This window comes from Dysidea avara, chromosome 14 (assembly GCF_963678975.1).
Source record: "Dysidea avara chromosome 14, odDysAvar1.4, whole genome shotgun sequence".
NCBI classification, from domain to species: Eukaryota; Metazoa; Porifera; class Demospongiae; order Dictyoceratida; family Dysideidae; genus Dysidea; species Dysidea avara.
In genome coordinates this window covers 10,470,499-10,491,320 of record NC_089285.1, presented here as the reverse complement: position 1 = coordinate 10,491,320, position 20,822 = coordinate 10,470,499, and the positions used below count along the sequence as shown (strand labels likewise).

Below are 20,822 nucleotides of genomic sequence, written 5' to 3'. Positions count from 1 at the left end.
AAGCCCATAGTCATATCCATTGTCAAGTTATGCTTGGCCGAAGGAATCAGTTAGTTAGCCAGAATAAAATTCAGTAAAATAGAAAAAATTTAAAATTCCATAGAAACTTTATGAAAGGGTTTGGGATTGGTCTGAAGACATTTTTTGGCTTGGCTGTGCCTAACCAATACTGCCAAGTTGGGAAATTCAGGTTAGTTTTAGGGTGATATTTTGGCTGGAAAATCCCATTTCTGCATGATCCCTAATATACAGTACTACCGTATTGTATGATATGCTGAGGTGGTTCCATCAAACACGTATACTAGCAAAGATGTAGTGTAAGAACACAATACCATATGCATGTACACAACACACACTATACTAACCTAGACCGATCCCTATCACCATACACATGTTTCCCTTGAAACTCAGACAACATTGACGGTCTCTTTCTGCTCATCCCAGCTGGTGAGGAATCCCTCTCTCTATAAAGAAACGATATATCTATCAGTCCATACAACAGCTACTATGTTATTAATTAGCAGACAAGCAAAAGCAACAGCAGAATACAGTGCAAACTCAAGCATGCAATAGAACGTCTAAATAAAACAATGTTTGTGATTTTTATACACAAATTTACATTTGTAAACATAAACTCCAAGAAACATGTACAAAATTGCAACAATACACACATACCATACAAATGTACAGTGAATATTTGGGACACTAAATTAATATCAAACATCACAACAGGAGCCAGTAAACGGTGCTTATATGCATGGACTCCTGACGACTATCAAATTTTATATTTTCAACAAATTAATGAAAACACACACTCATACATGACCATCATTTTATATTACGCTGATGCTTGGATTACTCGATATAAATCAAAATTTTACAAGAATATCTTATTTCATCAGGTGTAAGACGTGTCAGTTGTAAAAGTAGTAGTTTTAATAACTAATGTGATTCTCATCTGGGTACATTTATTAAATTTCTACTACATACAAACACAGCACTATAAGCCATATAAATACACAAGGTAAAGAAATAGTAGCTGAATTACACCGATTTGAAATCTGACATTTTTGAATAACGTTTATATGTGTATAAAATTCAAATGATCATAATGAAGTATCTATCACTGATTTATTGATAAAATGATCTTGGCATTATATGCATAATTTGTTTACTTTATTGCAAGGGAAGATCTTTTCTTCTACTTCAATATCAATACCAATACACATGTCTTGTCTCATTGATTCTTAACTAGTAGCATTACTACATCCATACTCTAATACTTTCACAAATAACAATCTACATTGTATACATCAACTTATTACAAATGTCATTTGCAACAATTACCAACAATCACTCCGTTAATAATACTTTTAAACAAGCAAACTTGGCACCTTTCACAACATGGTAGGCACTATTTAGAACACTTGTTATGTACTGTTTTAACACACTGAAACATTCAACACGCTTACGACAAGGCGAGTAACACACGTTAATTTAAAAACCACCCTTGACGTGTGAGACAGGCTTGGAAACTAACGTAGCAAGGAGCGCCAAGCACGAAACAGTTAGAGTAATACCTGGGGTCTCGACGGGAGTGCTCCAGTTCGCTCCGTCTATTATGCATCATATTCGAGCGCTGCACCATAAACTAGCGCCAGCTACAGTAGCCCTTCAGCAAATTCTTCGCCATTTTAGAGGTGGGTATTAAAAAGGAACAAAACAATTCTTAGTCTCGTGATGCAATTTGGCGGGGCCTGTACGTAACCTCACGATTTACAGCGTTAAAACAGAAGTCACGTGCAGTAAATATAGTTCAAAGTTCAGAAAGGAGGAACAATTTCAAGTTGTTTAGTGCCGTCTGTGTGACTGTGGTGCAATATACTGTAAAGTCCCATGAATAAAATTTTTGCCAATCACATTGCTTCTTTCTTGAACTTCAAACAATAGCACTAATTGCCACACGTAACTTCCGATTAATTTGTTGACGTCAGCACGATAATTAGAATCTCTACTCTGCCCTGTTCTGTTGCACGAAGATCGTTTTTGGAGGAAAATGGTAAGTTGAGTACAACACAAACGCTATTATATGTCATGTATAACCCGTAATAATACTTGTCTCTGTTCTTTATCAGTCTAGCTACTATGATAAAGGTGAAAAAGTGAGTGCCCCACGTGATAATAGAGGGTGTGCAAGGGGTGGAACACCAGTATATCCTGTGCTCCGATCTCTTTGTGAATTCGGTCGGTTAAGAGTTAAGAAGTTAAATGGTCAAGGCTTATTTTTCGAGTTGGACCACCTTTACTGAAGATAAAGATCAGAGTGCAGAATATAATGGTGCCACCCTCTTGGTGTGAAGCTAGCCTTTCCTTCCATGTAGCCAAAAGGACCTGGACGATATTTGGCATTTGACCACATAAAATTCTGGGTGGGAAACGCCAAACAGGTAAGAATACAGATGCTCTAGCCATAAATTTAACACATGCAAGTTTGTACGTTTGTGTGATGTGCACAGACACCATAACTATCACACGTCAAGACACACATTTGGTGGTTATCTCGCGTATAGTTTTCCTGCACATTGCAATTCATCGGAAAGCTAGTTTCTCACATGTACCTGTAATATAAAGTGATCGGGAAGATACTCTAATTTATAGCTAGAAACCAAACTATAAGAATGATCACGAAAAGTTGCAGAATTTTGCAGCAAAAGTACAGTGATATTCCTATGAGAATTAAGTAAAGCTCACTGCATTTTAGGGCTGAAGAAAAGAAAACTATGATATGCCTTCTGTGAAAAATATCAAGAGTTGTTTACCCTTGTCAGGTGCAAATTATACTACAAACAAGCTTGTTTATAAAGTGGCCAGCTGTCGACATCACCACCTGCCTACATCACCACCTGCCTAGAAACAGTTCATCACATGTCTGGTTACCCACTAAATATATGTGGCCATGATGTCTAGACCAAGAGTTGCCTAGACAGTATGGCGTTATTGAAAAGGGTGTTATTTGTTGTGGTTTGCTAATAAGTACTGATAAACAGCCCTCAGGGGATGATGTAATAATCACCAATGCCAAGATGTGAAGAGTTCAGCTACAAAGAAACCATATTGTAGAGAGTTCAGCTGCAAACAAATCACCTATAGAGAGTTCAGCTGATCATTTCATTACTTTATCCATTGGAAACGCATGTCTTGAGACAATAGCCTGTGTAACTGGCATCAAGATCTTATATAGTGTGCAATAGTTTGTGACCCAGTACCCAGTAAGACAATACTAAAATCACTAGTGCTAATATACTGGTATTACACAATGGCACTTGGAAAATACTTTGATATTTACAAAGTATGCAGATTTTAATCCTGGTAAGAGACCTGTATAGGTAACTACACACATTTGAGTGCAATTAGGGAATGATTGTATGTATGAGTAACAGTCAAAATTGCACAAGGTGAAACTAAGTGTGTAATTTTGACTGTTGCTCTTGTGCACACAACAATGTGTGCGATTGCCTACTTAGCACATAGTGACAACCCTTCATGCTTTGTAGTGCACACATTATTCAATGTACTATTATACACTTGCTGTACAGTTTTGCCTATTATGTGTGTACTTGTTGTGTTTAATAGGCAGCATCATATTACACCAGCAAATTTGGTTTTGAGGAATTTGCCTACAAAGGTCTGGAGACTGGTGACCGCAATGTTGTGGCTCATGCTATTCGTCAGAACAGGATCGTCTTTGTGTTTGAATCCCCATTAAACCCTGGAAACAAAGGTACGCTACTTTAATACTAAAATATTTAGTGAGGTATAAATGATTACACATTGTTGTTAGCTATCATGTTTTTACACACTGTTTTTCACTACAAATTATTTTATGTAAAATCTTCATGAAATACTTCCAAGGATGAGAACAAAAGTTGTAATACCAAGTAGTTCTACCTGTGTACATACATATACTTAAGGACACTAGATGTAGGGTATCAATTGGTTGTGTAATTCCTATTGCCACTCACTTTTGTCCAATTGTTTTGTGTGCTCACAGAGATGGGAGCCTACCTGATCAAACATGGAGATGCTGTTAAAGATATTGCTTTTAATGTTGAGGACTGTCGGACATTATTTAAGGTATTAGTCAATTTGGAGAAGTTGGTGTTTGTATAGTACACATAAGATATGCCATCCACTATGTATACATGCTGAGGGTGCTTATTTTTTGAATGTCACAATAGCACAGCAAGGCATGTTTTTACAGCTGGGCCAGTATCTGTATAATTATTATGTTGATGTTAGGTAAAACTTAGCTGTTAGGTTTTGTTCAAAGCATGTTACAGTTATAAGTACCAACTACCCTTTACCATGTCTAATGAGTATATGATTGAATCTGCAAAAATCCAATATAGGTATAGTACAAGCCTAAATTTATAAGATGGCATGGGTACACTGATAATATTCTGCAAGTGTTTTAAACACCTGTTTCATGCTTCTTAATAACAGAGGCTCCAATGACCAAAAGCCAAGTACTATTAAGGTTGCCAATCCAAGCGGAGTTTCAATAATCTTGTTTTCGGAACAAAAGGAAATTGGGGATACAGTATTTCATGGAATGCCATCGATCTCTCTTTGAATTTGTGGTAAAGAAGAGATGTACATGTACAAAATATCATGACTATTGTATCATCGTTATAGGCTGAAAAACCAAATAATCTTCAATTATCCATTTGCCATTCATAATCCGAAATTACATTCTATTCTTGGCTGGAATTTTGGATTCAAGTACAATAATCCAATAAGGAAACCGATTCAGCAACAATAGGCATAAAAGAATGATTACCCCCAGAAATTTCAGAACATTGACCATAAAAAACACCCGGCCTATTTATCATAAGATAAACTTGATTTAATCGACCAGGTACTGCATCCATTTTAACAGCAAGGGCCGGTACTGCAAAAGAATGTAATACATCGGCTCAACAAAAGTCCCCATAGGAACAATTAATTTATTATCTGCTTCTAACAATCTTTGCTCTCCCGGATTTAAATCCCCGTATTCACCATGTAAGACTCCGCCTCTATCACCTCTCCATTAAGGGTGCTCTGTACAGTCCGCTTATATGGCTTCCCATGAAATTTAATTTGTTCTATAACTTACAAATGGTTTTAGCAAATGCTCTGTACTTTTTTACTGGATATAAGCTAACACTAGTACACAGTTTAGTCCAAACCAACTGCTAAATTTGCTTTAGAACATGAGTTACAGTTTTTTCCTTTATACTAGAACTAGACCTACAGTTTCGCACAAGAGCCTTGATACTTTTATGATACACTATGCTAAACAGCACAAACCATTGTGCGTTTTAATTTTTGGCTTTTAGCTTCTCATTCATCACATATTTATCTTTTGGGTTGACACTCCCAGAAATCCTTTTCTTTACTTCCATGTTATTCATCATCTGAACTTGCTATTTAAAAATGGCAAACGCTCTTCTTTGGCAAAATTACTAAAGTAGCTTGTGTGAAAATTTCATGTCCATTGGATTAAAAATGATGGAGTAGTTCTAATTTAAGTGAGAGGGTGTAGAATAGCAAGATGCGTGCACTTGTTGCTATGGGATACCTAATTTATGGGTACTAAAATGTGTCAACATGTCACAGACGAATTAAGTGACCATAATATTTCTTTTAGTGCAAAACAGACTATGTCTTGGGAAGCCTTGTACGAAAATTCGTGTGTTTGTAACTTCAATATCATTGATGCCCTACTGCCTTAACAGTGACATCAATCCCTAACTCTTGCAAATGTTTACCACACCTCAAGGTTGTCAAGTAATGAAAGTTATAAGCTTATAATAATAGAGCTTGAGGCAACCTGTACGCCTGTGTGTATCCATTAGAAGATTTCAAGCACACGTGAGAACAAGTACTATTTTACCAATGATTAGTGTTAGTTGTTGACTGATGTAATAATGGTTTTGAGCTTTCTTAGAAAAATAGTACTTGTACAGTATTTACATACTGTAGTCAGGGCTCAACCCAGAATATTAACCTAGAGGGGGCGAAGTAAGTCGCTTCGGATTCTAGGGGGGTCTGGGGGCATGCTCCCCCAGGAAAATTTTGAAAATTTAGGTGTAAATATACTCAATTTTGGTGAAATTTTACTGTGATGCCATTGAATATTGACCATTGGATTATACAACTTTGGGATCAATTAAACCTTTCCATTTCTCAAGGCTTTAGGTATAAACCTAGGGGGGGCAATAGCTAACCCAGAGGGGGCCTGTGCCCCCCCCGCCCCCCCCTAGATTAACCCCTGGTAGTGAAAGAATAGTTTATCTGTGTTATGATAGGTTGAACCATATTACTTTTCATTTGCTTCTCCGTTGTTTGTTAGCTATCTGTATTACTGTTGAATGCCCAAGTCTTGAATTGTATGGTTAATAGTCCACAAGAGGCATCTACATTGTACACTGTACATTCAGTTGTGCAATTGCAAGCAGTTAAAATTGTATAGGTGTATAATTTTCACTCTTCAAAGCACCAAATGACATGTGGTTTTGGTCCTCCTTACATAATACCAGGAGCTTATAAGTGCTGAAGGTGCACCTCAAGTCCATATAGGGAATTCATCCGATATTCACTGCTGCTCAGTGGTTTATTGCATCATCACCTTCAAGATACTGGTTTTTCAAAGGAAGCCATGATGAGTCTAAGCTATTTGCAAACTAAAGAGCCTGATCAACCCTTAACAATGAACTAAGTAACCATTTTGTGAGCTCTCTGTGCTGTAGAGGAGCAGAAACAACTGAAATGATTCTTTTAACTACCCTACCAGTATTACTGACACTCTATGGCTGCATATTAACTACTAGCACCTGTTAACATAACCAATTGGCTACAAAGGCATTTCATAAAAGATAGAACACAGCTATATCCTGAGTGTTATGCTCCTTTGCGCCTTGCGGCACTTATGAGCCCCTAGTAATACGTATATTGTATTTATATGTGTGGATTGTTGACAGAAAGCTGTTGAGAGAGGTGCAAAGCCAGTCCGTGAGCCATGGGAAGAGAGTGATGACCTTGGCACAGTTGTCTTTGCTGTAGTCCAAACGGTAATATTTTGAATGTAATCATTATCGTATTATCCAATAGTACTACAGTATGGTGACACTACGCACACGCTTATCGAGAGGTCAAAATATCATGGCAGATTCCTCCCAGGCTTTGGTGAGCCATTGTTCTGGGATCCACTATTAAAGACACTGTAAGGTTGGCATTTATAGTATAGCGTTATTAATAAAGTGTTCTAATTGTAGACCACCATGTAAGTTGGACTTTATCGATCATGTGGTTGGTAACCAAGGTGATAGTGAGATGGTGCCAGTTGCTGAGTGGTATGAAAAAAACCTGCAATTTCACCGCTTCTGGTCTATTGATGATAGCTTGGTAAGGACAGTTACTAGATGTAATTGCTACTGTGATGGTAGAAGAAATGTGCCAAATTTGGTATGGTCTGCAATGTATAACAATCTTTTAGATGCACACCGAGTTTAGTGCTCTACGCTCCATTGTGGTCACAAACTATGAAGAGACGATAAAGATGCCCATCAATGAGCCAGCAGCAGGGAAGAGGAAGAGCCAAATACAGGTGTGTATCCTGTGAAAGTTTCACAGATGTTATGGTTTAACCACCACAAGTGTTACTTATTTCATAGCAGTGTAATTTCCCCGACTGGAAATAATAGGTTTAGCTGACTTTGAGGATTAGTTGTCATTTGGATTCAATAATTCTAGCTGCATGACTTAATTTCATTGTACTAATAATGAGTTCTTTCAATGAATTCCTGGTCTATATATCCAACTAGTTATGCACGTCGTCATCTTGAAAACACAGCTTCCACAGTATCAATTAGTATTGGACATTTATAGTTCTACCTATACAAGTCCAATGCTGAGGACTGATACCAGTACTATGGTATTGCTACATCACTAAAGTAAACAGTAAAAGATTTGTGTTTGTGTATGATAGGTTGTGTGTGTGTGTGTGTGTGTATAGTCAATCAATCAAGGTGTATAATATAGTTATAATGTGGTAACTATGTGTCTCATTTGTACATCCTTTGTTAATACAATTAACACATCTATTCTTGTGGTATAATCACCTAGTATGTCATGACCCACGTGTTATATCATTACCATATTAGGAATACTGTGACTACAATGATGGACCAGGGGTACAACACATTGCTCTAAACACCTCAGATATCATCTCTGCTGTAAGTACAGTTGTGTACTGATGTATTCAACTGAGTTGTGTAAGCATTTACTCAATACCTGCCATCAGATTTTCCCTGTTGAATAGTTTACAAAACGTGATCTGTACAGTTTTAGAGTATTGATGTTTGTTTTCATGTGTACACAGGGAATCAACTCGCTAGTGTTTATACTATAGTGTCCTACTGATGTGTCCTACTGATGTGTTCTGTTCTTACTATAATCATGACCATATGTTATGTGAATGTGCACACTTAGCTACGTTTTTGCTTTGTGCAGCAGAAATTTTTTTTGTGATCTTCCTGTTCATGATATACATTGTGGATTTGTGCAAGCTGTTCGATTACTGTAGTGCATTTCTGATGAGCCTTTTAATGGTGTACAATTCTGTTGTGATGATTCTACAACAAAGATCTTCAGGCCTGCAGTCATACGTATGCGTAGTAAAAATGTCAAGATTACAAAAATCTGCTACCCGTTTGGTTTGTATAAACTTTTCTCTTTGGGCCTGTGGCCTTCAGGTGTCAAGTGTTTGTACAAATCTCATTGGTATGTTACAACTATTACTTGTATGTGCAGGCTTCTGAGTAGAACCTGTTTGAAAACTTCTGATGATGTAAAATAGGTGACGTACTTGGCTGGCCTTCAGAAGTTCTCTTCCTGTTGCTTGTGTGCATGCACACGTGATGACTGTTATCCACTGAGTACGTGTTTTCTGAAATATAACATACAAGACAATCACTTATTCCATATTTATGTTGAATATCCTCACTTAATACAGATAGTGAGCAAGATAATGCCCGAGAACTATTGCTATATATGTACATCTCTCCTGTAAATATACCACTTAGGTAAAGCTTAAAGTTTGGCTCCATCCATCTGAGCACAGGTTAAAAACATTCATCAAATATTCCAATATTAGTGAATTGAATGTATAGTCATGCTGAATATCTGAATAATCCTTTCAATGTTACTTTCAAAGTATTAATTTGGAGTATAGGTATGGACAACAAAGGTTTTGTATCAGTATAGAGGTTACATGATTATCATATGGTTGCTGTTCTCAAGTTGCTATATACATGTAACCCCTGTGGCATTATACCTGTGAAGAAACCTCAGGGATACAAAACCTTTTGGTAAGCTACTGTAGTTCCAATGTAAGATGTGTGTACAGCTTCACACCCACACTAGTACATACACACAGTGTTTATATGGTACAGTATACTTCAGCTAGAAAGTGTACTGTGATAATCACCCTGAGGCTTACTTGCAGCTCCCGTCTCATGACAGTCAGTGCGGCAACCAGTCACCCTAGCCAACACGTATTCAACCACTCTGTTCATTTTATAAGCATAGGTAAAGAGATTTGATTCTAGGAGGTTTAATGTTGTAGTTACATTTGTTTCAATGAACAGAGATATGAAAAATTCTGCTTATCATGCATCTGTTTTCTAAGTTTAAGCCTCTTGTTTTATATTAAACTATGGTAGGACCTAAAATGGGTAAGCTTCCTGTTATTTTGTGCTATCTGTATTGTGGGTGTGGTGAAATTTGTACCTGGCATTCATACTGTTGTGGCACCATAAGCAGCAACTAGCTCATCTCCATAATTAGGTACCAGCAATTTCCTTGTGGCCATTGTCTGCACTATCACTCCTTTCCCACTGTGATCCAAGTCTCTCTTGAGGAAGCAGTGATAAGTTGTGAGCTTCAATTTCTTCAGCTCCCTTCAACAAATCATGTTTGATCTTCTGCACTTTGTTGCTGTGACAATTTAAAATTACACATCTAATCCCACAACGACTCCATCTACATTATAAAACATTATCTGAGTTAGTTATAGACCATGCCCTTGGATTTTCATGCTATAAAAACCTTGGTTTCAGCTTGGTTTTCAACAGACCTACACATGTAACACTTTCACACCTGAGGTCAAAGAAGCCGCCCGAGCTACATTCGCAATGTAGCCTCCTGGTTGGTGACTTGTCTGGGCTACATCTGAATGTAGCCCAGGCTACATATGTGCACCGATTATATAGACACTAAAGATTAACTAAAAGCAATTGTGTGATCAATTAATACTCACGTGATTAGTATGCACAACTTGGATTTTGCCTTGAAATTCATGCAGACGGGAAGGATTTTGTTATCCTTGCTATCCTATGAGTTGGAAAACATCCTAAGGTGAGAGCTAGTGCTAAAGCAAGTGTTTCCGCACATCTCAATTATGGACCAGTCCCACATTATTACTGATAACACAAAATTACCACTCAACACAATATAGTAGTAAACTTCATAATTATGCCATAAACAATTCAACAGCACTGATTAAAACATTAAACTCGTGTAACCAAAATTCTCTGTGGATTTGTCTGTTCATCACAGCTGAACATAGCCAGAACGTACTAGCTGCTGACCCATAAGTAGCTATGTTTGTTAAGAAGTGCAATAATGTCAGAAAATTCTGGTTAGTGCCCAATTGTTTTCTAGAGTGTGTGTTTCATCTTCAAATAAGCAATTACCTATAATACTTCCTGGAATGATTATTTGTGTAATGTGGGTGTGGTCTGTACACAAAACTGTGCCTGGTCATTATACTACTGTTGCACCATAAACAACTTGTGACAACTCATCACCATTGTAATCATCATGTCTTTAAACTGTTTTATTAATTCACCTGTTCTTCATGCTGCTGTGATGCCATGACATGTACAGTGGCAGCAACTGGTCAGTTTCCTTGTCGGCGTGGTTATCTTCACTAGCATCCAACTTTGGGAAGCAGCAGCAATAAGGTGCAAGTTTAGATTTCCTCAGCTACAGTAGTCAACTAAAACATGTTCAGTCTTCCATGCTCGCGTGATGATTTATTTACTTGGTTAAATGCCATGACATTTTAGTTACAAAAATTTATGCGGCGACTTCAAACTTGACTACCACTCATTGCTTGAAAACAATGTTTGATTTCAAAATCAATTGTGGCATCATTGAAGTGCAGTGTTTAACCAAGGAAATATGGTAATTGAATGGTTCCACATATAAAACGCCCCTATTTTCTGAGTTGATTAGAGACCACACCCTCAGATCTATGTATTTTAAGAACCTTGGCTTTGCCTTGGGTTTTTAATCCACAAAGATCTAGGTCTCTAACCTAAATACTCTTCATTATTGTATGGCTAACATAAATATATCTTGCTGTCCACCCAGCTATTTACTAAGGCTGTTCTACACACAGATTACAAACATGAAGGCTAGGGGTCTGCAGTTCATGTCCATACCATCCACCTACTATGACCAGCTAAGAGAAAAGTTGAAGACAGCAAAAATCACAGTAAAAGAGGACATTGATGTGGTATGTTGTCATTTTTAAAAGTCTATAATTTGAGTGTATGTCTATTATACGAATACAACTATTAAATATTTAGGAAAGTGTGATCTTGCATAATGTCTATTTTATTGAAGATGCTAACATGTAATCTTGTGTATTTATAAGTTTACTGTACATGTGTGGTTTCTAGTACATTTGTTACTAGTACAACATGTCGCCTTGTCTACAGCTACAGAAGCTAAACATACTAGTGGATTTTGATGATAACGGATACTTGTTGCAAATATTTACCAAACCTGTACAAGATCGACCAACCTTGTTCCTTGAAGTTATTGAACGACATAACCATTGTGTAAGTTGTGTAGTGTGTGTGGTGTATATGTGTTATGTGTGAGAGTGTGTGTGGTGTATTGTCAGTGTTTGGGGGTAACACTATAGGTTATTAGTCTTATTATAGAATCAAGAGTTGAAGGCTAAACATGGCTATCATGAGTAGGACACAAGTTATTAATGCTCTCTCACCACATAGAGGCTTCAATCTACTGTTTCTAAATTCACCACCTGTACCTTAAAACTATATATACCAGACCTGTGGTTGAGATCAAAAGTAACGCGCTGTGGTGTATAACTGATATACTGTACCACAGCAAACTGTGTGCTATATAAGTGATATACCACGCTTTGTGGCTACACTTACCATATATGGTGTAACTTCACACATTCCACTAAATCCTTATTTAAATGGTAAACAAGTCTCTAATAACAAGCACCTAAATCAACCAACAATTATTCACCTGAGCAATTTTTGATGAACTCTTGTCTCCTTCACTAACTCCTGTCTCCTTCACTAACTCCTGTCTCCTTCAATAATCATGAGTAGATGGGCGTGGCACCGCTATAGAGTCTAAAATGCCTGATCCATCAAGGATTTCAAGTCTCTAATACTGACAAGAGCCTAGAATCATTCACCTGAGCAAGGAGGATTGTCGATGAACTCTTGTCTCCTTCACTAATCGCGAGTAGATGGGCGTGACACCGCTAAAGAATCTAAAACGTCTGATCCATCAAGGATGTCTACTCAACCGGTGCTATTTCACTACAACTTGCTATCTATAATCGTTTCATCTACAAATATTGTACTTTGTGTGGGAGGATCAAAGCGATGCCGCGTATCGTATTGTCCATACAATACTAATCAACTGCATAACCGTACTGTATTAGTCATACAGTACAGTTATGTGCTTAATTGGGCAAATACAGTACATTTATGCGGAATTTATTTATGGAATGTTACCTAAACAACACCGTAAAGTGCTAGAATCAGCCAACCTAAGGGAAGCAATAAAACCCGGAATAACGGAACAGCGGAATAACGGAATAAGCGAAAATTACATTCTTAATATTTTACTACTATATATACAGTCTATAGCATTTATACAATACTCACCTCGTAACAATTCCACAGAGAATCACTAAGGCGATCCTCAGGGCGATCTTTACATAGAACTAGCACAAAACTAACCACTCTAGAATAATCTAGCTAAGCTAAAATACTTTCTAATACACTTTACTACAAAATCGCTACAACACTATAAGTTCTTTCTACTATAGCTACTTATACCAGCCATCACACACGAGTAACTGCCCGAATTTATTAGAATCAAGCTGCACAAAGTGATGTCAGCTAAATACAGCACTTAACCTTTTGAATTTACATTAAGTTTGTTTGGCGATGGATAACTAACAGGTTAGCCAAAGTAGATTATTTCAGAGAAGACTTCTTAGGATGGAATGTTGTCACTAATAAATTCGGGCAGTTACTCGTGTGTGATGGCTGGTTTAAGTAGCTGTAGCAGAAAGAACTTATAGTGTTGTAGCGATTTTGTAGTAAAGTGTATTAGAAAGTATTTTAGCTTAGTTAGATTATTCTAGAGTGGTTAGTTTTGTGCTAGTTCTATTTAAAGATCGCCCTGAGGATCGCCTTAGTGATTCTCTGTGGAATTGCTACGAGGTGAGTATTGTATAAATGCTATAGACTGTATATATAGTAGTAAAATATTAAGAATGTAATTTTCGCTTATTCCGCTGTTCTGTTATTCCGTATTCCGGGTTTTATTGCTTCCCGCCAACCTAATCCTACAAGTTTGTTCTACAGCTAGGAATAGTTTGTATAAACATGTACTGATCGCCTGATCACGAAGCTTTTTAAACACGACTCCACTAAGACAGCACGATTGATCACATGCGTGACATTGTAAATCACTAAAACTAGCCAAACTAATCCTATTAGTTCGTTCTACCACTAGAAATAGATTAGACACTTACTGATATCCTGATCAAAAATTGCAGCGGTTTGAGTAATAGAGAAAATCGCTCTGAGCCAGATGACCAGGAAGTACAATATAACACTTAAAGCACCGCCTTGCTTGTGTGTACGAAAAATACAGCACTCGGGGGTGTCTCGAGGCAAATACAACACTCGGCTTTGCCTCGTGCCTCGACACACGCCCTCGTACTGTATTTTCCGTACACACGTGCAGTGGTGTTTTAACTATAACATATGCAACCGGGCCTGCAAAATCAGGGTGATGTGGGTACAAACTACACCCCATCACACTACGGGTCATATCTCAGTACTGAAACAGAATATTTGCATTCTGTAACTTGCATCATAAAGCCAATTAAATGTTTACTAAGGGCTTAGCATTTCATTGCCATAACATAATGGTATGAAAATTATAAGTCAAGGAAGTTTGAAAAATCATGTGCCCACATGCCCTGTTTTTGCCGGCCCAATCACATATATCAAATTACTCAAGGAATTTAATTATTGAGTTGTTGTTTACATAACAGTGATAACCACAAAGCCTTACTCTTAAACCCGCATAGGCCAGAAAACTGGCCTAAATACACATGCCTTGCACAAAGTGCTGTAACTTTCGAAGCATCCATCCTATGGCTACGCAATTTATATCATTCTACTTGTAATGTAACAAGGATTAAACTAGGGTTTTCCCCTAATGCTAAATGGTGAGTCCAAAACTAACTGAAACTAACTTTTCAGTAAGGAGACACGCAAGTCCTTTACATACCTTTTATAAAATGGTTGATAACTCAATGATGGTTGCTCCTACATCACCTTGCAACAACTTCCATTCAATTTCCATTAAATTTTCTATCAGGCCACATAAGGCTCACGTGAGTAAACCCACAATCGAAATTAAACACATGGCAAGAATTTTGTAGCACGGAGACATGACTCGTTGCTGTTCATCGCATCATGATAATATTAAGTAAGCCACTGTAATTACAGTGTAGCCCAGTACGCAAGTATTTCACTGTAATTACAGTGTAATTACACTGTAATTACAGTGCTACACTGTAATTACAGTGTAGCACATAATACGCAAGTATTTCACCCATTGATTGATGTATATTTGTGACTGGATCTGCGAAAACTTCGACAAATCATGCAAGCCTCAGTTTACAGTATAAAACAGTCAATGCAATGGGTGAAATACTTGCGTATTATTGGGAAAAGGCATAAATTTTTTGATCGCCTCTTTCTTAGTGAAGGAAGGAACTAACAATAAAAACCTGGATGTCATCTTATTCGCCTGCTCAAGAGGATATGGAAAATCTTTGTTTTGTTGCAGTAGACAAGCTTTTGTTTACGTCACGTTGAAGTGATCGTACGCGATTGTTGTTTCTTCACGAATTTCGTCTTTGTATGTGGTGAAGAAAGGTGAGTAAATGACAAACTTACCCAGTAATTGATTCCCCTGTTCATAGCGAACACGATGCTGAAAATTTCAGCTCCTTACCTCAATCCGTTGGTAAGTTACACCCATTTTTGTAAGCGCCTGTAATTTATTTCTCTATACTTGCTGTACAAGTGGATTTTTCTGTTGTTGCTACTTTGTAGGGCTGTAACTCTGGAAGTTATTGGCATATGAAGCTGAAACTTTGCCAGAGGGTACATTATAAGTATTTGAATTCAAAAAAATGCGCAATTGTGTCGGGTTTTTGCAGATCCGGTCACATTTGTAGGTTGTAAGAATTACCTATTGTCGCCATGCGTGCCCATATTGTGTAAACGCAAAAGTTCTCTGCAGGTTTAAGGGTAAATCAGCTTTTAAGTTATACCACATGTAAAATCTCTGATACTGTTCGTAATAACACAGTAAACATTGCTAACCTACAGTTGACGCGATTATCTCCAAGACTGGTTTTCAGACATTAGAGCAAGTGTGTATGTGCAAATGCACGAGGCCACTGATTCAAGATGTACAAAATTGCAACCCGGCGCTACAGTAAAACCTGTCTATTACAGTCATCATAGGACTAAATTTTCTGACCCGTTTAAAGAGGTGGCTGGTTACTTTGTGCACGGTTGGCACATGTGGAGATTTTTATAATGGCCAGTTTAGACAGGTGACCTCTTTATGCAGTGACCTGATTAGACAGGTTTCACTGTATTGTACCATATATAATCCATCTCCTTACTGTTTCTCATTGTTATTAGTGTCATTATCACTTTGAGAACCCATAGCAGGCATGAACAAAGCACCAACTGAACAAGCTGCCAGAAGTTAGAGGGCATCTCCAAACTGATTTTGGTACACTATAATGACACTAACTTCAGATCCACCTCCCCCCTCCTTAGCGTCATACTATGAAATATGAAAACAATGCATCAGCAATAGAAGCACAAAACATTATATTCTTTACCTGAAAATTAACTCAAACGAATAGTAGTTTCCTGTATTCCCTTTCTGAAAGGATTATGATAAAAAGTGTTTATAACCAAATAGAAGTACCTGGAGTAAGCCATAAATCCATACGAAGTCTTGCGCTTATGGCGATTCACCACCACATTGGTACATCTTCATCAATTAGTGGCTGCCAAATGCTTTAATAAAAATTAACAACGTCATGGGCTGAACCCCCATCCTCCCTTAACATCATTATGATATTAAGCGTGCCAAAATCAGTTTAGAGATGCCCCCTTACAGGTACAACGGATTACTAGCTGATTGAGCTACAGTAGCTACTAACATAAACGGTAGTTTATACTGTACAACTGACCATAAACACAGTGAACTGGTAACTACACAATTGTAAATCTGCAAAGCACATCGTGGGCTTTAATTAGAGTCATGTGCTGAGGCAAAGCCATGGAGTGACTAATACCATATATGTACAGAAGACAATTGTGAGTATTAAGCTATTCTTTGTGTTATAGAAATGTGGAATAGTGTAGCTAATTTACTCACCTTCATGGCTGTTGCTGGAGGCTTTGTGAGAGGTCTTGTGCTGTTTGGGACTGCAAATGTTGGCTGTTGTACATGTTGTAGAGATGTAACTACTCAGAACATATCACAAGTCCAACTGAACCCACAAGGAAATACAAGGGTATACACATAGGCAGTTACGACAATAGAACAATACTTAATTAAGATATAGCAAAGTGTACTTAATGAGTATACATTAACTAAGCCAACATTAAGTGCAACTAAAAGCAATACATTAGTGTCCATTACAGAAAGGTTAATTAGGTCACTACAAAATGTGTACCTCTATTATACTGGTCTGCATAACATATTTAGACTCTGTCAGTTCACACAAACACAATACACACACTGAGATAACTGTCAGCTGACATGCCATCTTTATCATGATGAAGGATAAATTATGGTGATAATGTGTAGATGATACACTAGTAGTTCAGGATGTGATCTAATCACTTCCAAGTTTCCATTTGTTATTCTGTAATTATGTAGTATTGTGTGTTTGCATATGTGTCTGTCCGTTTGTGTGATCAGATGCATGGGTAGTATTCCATACTGTGAGGCCTATTGATTATTACAAAAACAACATGTCACAGTGTACGTTAGTAGTCCAAAAACCAACAACTAAGAGCATTGTAACACTGACAAAACAGAAGGTATGGCTTGGAATAAACTGGATTGTGAACCAACAAACTATACTATGGTGGTGGCACCATAATGACAAGTAAACTGACTAGGTTGGCCCATACTCTGTGACACTCAATTCTGACTATCAGACATGATTAAGTATCTGCCAACAGCTAATTTTCAGGGCCAGAGAGGGTGAGAGCCCCGTGTGTAAGGACACTGTGGAAGATAAGATTTGTGGTGAAAGAATCGGGTTGTTCATTTTTAACTCAAGTTTGGCTCCAAGGGGTGGTGGGCAGGAAGTGGAGAGGAGGCAAAAGGTTGTTTACAAAATTGCAAGTGGAACAAAGTCTCAAAACTGGCTGAAATGCAAGAAAAATTATAGCACGGGCCTTTATTCAACACCATGGAGTTGTATGGCCACATACTGTCATCCCCTGGTTCCGTTAAGGCCCCAGACTGCTCATACACATACAGCTTGTCAAAAAACATACCACTCAAACCTGGCTGATTTGACAGTTATGTATTCATGTACAGCTGTAGCTTTGTATTCGTGGTGAAAAATAAAACTTGCTGTCATGGGCAATAAGACCAGTTTTCTCAGGCTCTGTCGCATTTGTAAGATACATATAACTGTGTATTTCAGTGAACTCTCAATTGTTTGCTCATTTACACAGGCAGCTCTGCTGGGCTTACAGTATATAGTCAGTATCTTAATGTGGTGTCACAGTCTACATATATGCATGATCACAGACACCACATACTGTAGCTATAGCCCAGCAGTCTTCTTAGACTTTATCTAATGGTATGGTAGTACTGTTTAAGTAGAGATCGCCTCAAAAATTTTGTGCGCCACCCAAAATCCCATCTTCAAAAATCATCATGTGCATGGTCACCATTTTATGCCATAATAGCAAACTCACCTGTGGGATGTGCCTTTTGGGGTTCTGACGAGTGTAGCCCTCTGCACCTTCTATTATTTTCTTTTATCTTCAATCAGGCTGTTTGTCTTCTTCATCCAACAAAACCATATCGAGGCGTTAATTTTCCATATCAACACCTTTCAGCAGCATATTTAGACACCACAGAATTATTTCTGATAGTACTCTGCGATATATCTATCGGTAATACCGTTTATCATGATAAAATATCATAACCGATTATCATTATCGTTTGACAGCATTTGATAACCGATATATCAAAATACTGGTATATCAATGAATACCAGTATAGGATTGCTTTTAACCCAGCCTTTGGTGTTTAATTATCCAATTTGTTGATGGTTTAGCAGACACGCCCTAAACAAAAACTTGAAGTTGTCACATTACAACACATGCTTACTTGTACTGAACTATATTTTTTGGTTTTTGGAATGATACTGCTTCATACTAGGCCCAAGAAATGATGCAATAGTTACAATAACAAGCTAACTATATACTGATATACCACAATATTTTCCTATTACTAATACCGTGTATTCAAATTTCAATACCGCCGAGCTCTAATTTCAGAGCTGGATTTCAGAAGCACTTTAGTCCCTGCGCTACTATAAGAGGTACAAGTAGCGATATAGAGTACGGAGACCCCTTATCAATCTAGCTATAACAGTAAGCAAGATCGCCTCACTCCTTATCTAGCTAGCTGCACATCCCTTGGCTGACTCGAGATATACTCTAATACAACAGTCATGTACCTGTATGATAGAACAGTTATCAAGAGTACATAATAAAAATAGTGAGGCCTCACTATTTTTATTATGTACTCTTGTTACATTGTTCTGGTAGACATAAATTATGTTATAAGAAAAAGAACACAAATCAATTGTTACATTATTGTTCTAAAGGAGACAAGTGCCCCTCAGCAACAGCAAGGTTGACAGCTGGAGGCACACAGGGATGCTTGGATCTAGAACGCAATCCCCTGATACACATTATTGAAGAGCGCAGCAAGGAGAACTGCAAGCTACAGCGAAGCCTGCCCATAACCATAGAATACGGGGGACTCCATTTTTCACTGAGCAAATGGGCAAGATGTTCATAAGTGATGGTATCTGCCTTCCCTTACCTGCAGATGTGGAATATACAAATGGACTAATACAAGTTACATTGTAGCTAGCTGCATGTGCCAAAACAAAAACTAAACAAACTAGCATTTTAAAAATTGTTAATTTAAAAATGAAGTAGGGATCTATGCAACAAGAAACAAGAGATGAATGATGGTGTTACAGCATAGCTCAGTGGAAAAGTCCTACTTTGGCACATTAGCTATTAGTATTCTGTTCAATGCCAAAGTAGGGACTTCCCACTGAGCTATGCTGTAACACCATCATTCATCTCTCTTGTTTCACTACTTTTTATTGCATAGATCCCTACTTCATTTTTAAATTAGCAATACTAGTGAAGAATTGGCAACACCAAGGACAGTGACACTTGCCACATGACCACTGGTAGACTTGTATCACCTGACCTTCCCCACACATTAGTTCTGATGTGTTTACCTGATTCAGGATGTAACCCAAAATGGATAGAGTACATCTTAGCAAGAGTTCATAATATATATACTAAGGAGAGTATCCTACTCTCATATACCCCTGTAGAAAGGCGTATCGTGAAGTTATGATGTAACACTTCTGAGTTCGCCCGTTTTTCTTTGTATAATTAATGATGTCATTAGTTGAACATGGTATCGATTGAACGCGTGCCTACCAACGTCGCTAGCAACCAAATTAACTCCAGCTCTAAGCGTTTCTCACCCAACTACAATCGTTCCTTCATGGGTTAAGACCGCTTCGTAGGCATTTCTTACTAGGCCATTCGCAAATACGGCTATCCTGAGCGTCGCAAGTGTGAAACAGCGCTAACGATTCTTGCACGTTTACGGCTTCCTGTACGTCACAAACCACAACATCTTGACGTTACATCATAACTTCACGATACGCCTTTCTACAGGGGTATATGAGAGTAGGATACTCTCCTTAGTATATATATTATGAACTCTTGATCTTAGTGATTACTTCCAATTCAATAATCTGATATGATTGGAATGTCATGTGTTATTATCACCGGGAAGTGAACTGGTTGTTATAGCAATGATTATACATTTGTATATTGGCAGCCATTAGTGTGTTACCATGGAAACCTGTTTATCATTGTTGTAGGGATTTGGAGCTGGTAATTTCAAGTCATTATTTGAGGCAATTGAAGTGGACCAAGCTAGAAGAGGCAACCTGGTATAAACTGAACAACATATTTTTGCTATCATGTACGAGTTACACTCTTCATAATACATTTTTTGAACTAGAA

At 37.7% G+C, this 20,822-nt stretch overlaps 2 protein-coding genes and 1 long non-coding RNA gene across 5 annotated transcripts in view; 1 reads left to right on the top strand and 2 right to left on the bottom strand.

Annotated features, from left to right (window-relative positions):
* LOC136244572 (uncharacterized) overlaps nt 1–2,156 on the bottom strand; it is a 15,802-nt gene extending 13,646 nt beyond the window's left edge. Inside the window, exons 1-2 of one of the 2 annotated variants that reach the window (XM_066036136.1) lie at nt 1,581–2,156; nt 366–464 (exon numbers count right to left, since the gene is read on the bottom strand). In XM_066036136.1, coding sequence (XP_065892208.1) covers nt 366–464; nt 1,581–1,648 — 167 coding nt within the window. In that variant the 5' untranslated portion in view covers nt 1,649–2,156. Of the gene's footprint in view, nt 1–365; nt 465–1,175; nt 1,461–1,580 lie in introns of those variants that run through there. The other variant, XM_066036137.1, reaches the window with a different exon arrangement.
* Nucleotides 1,808–20,822, top strand: LOC136244576 (4-hydroxyphenylpyruvate dioxygenase-like). The gene is made up of 13 exons (XM_066036140.1): nt 1,808–2,059; nt 2,136–2,162; nt 2,382–2,447; nt 3,634–3,781; nt 4,052–4,134; nt 7,026–7,115; nt 7,164–7,267; nt 7,320–7,449; nt 7,541–7,651; nt 8,208–8,279; nt 11,510–11,626; nt 11,832–11,954; nt 20,678–20,822. Exons 1-13 carry the CDS (start codon nt 2,057–2,059, stop codon nt 20,753–20,755), a joined length of 1,152 nt encoding a protein of 383 aa, XP_065892212.1. The 5' UTR covers nt 1,808–2,056; the 3' UTR covers nt 20,756–20,822.
* Nucleotides 8,633–19,322, bottom strand: LOC136244578 (uncharacterized). Of its 2 annotated transcripts, XR_010695444.1 has the most exons (3): nt 16,879–17,712; nt 9,835–10,041; nt 8,633–8,992 (listed from the first exon to the last, which is right to left on the bottom strand). It is a non-coding gene; the product is annotated as an uncharacterized lncRNA (long non-coding RNA). The 2 variants fall into 2 exon arrangements; XR_010695443.1 differs by having other exon boundaries at nt 8,633–10,041; nt 16,879–19,322.

Bases quoted from the DNA above. Each gene is read 5' to 3' on its own strand.
- LOC136244576 (XM_066036140.1), top strand. The intron at 3,782-4,051 runs GTACGCTACTTT...GTGTGCTCACAG, and splicing joins ATTAAACCCTGGAAACAAAG to AGATGGGAGCCTACCTGATC. The intron at 8,280-11,509 runs GTAAGTACAGTT...TTCTACACACAG, and splicing joins CCTCAGATATCATCTCTGCT to ATTACAAACATGAAGGCTAG.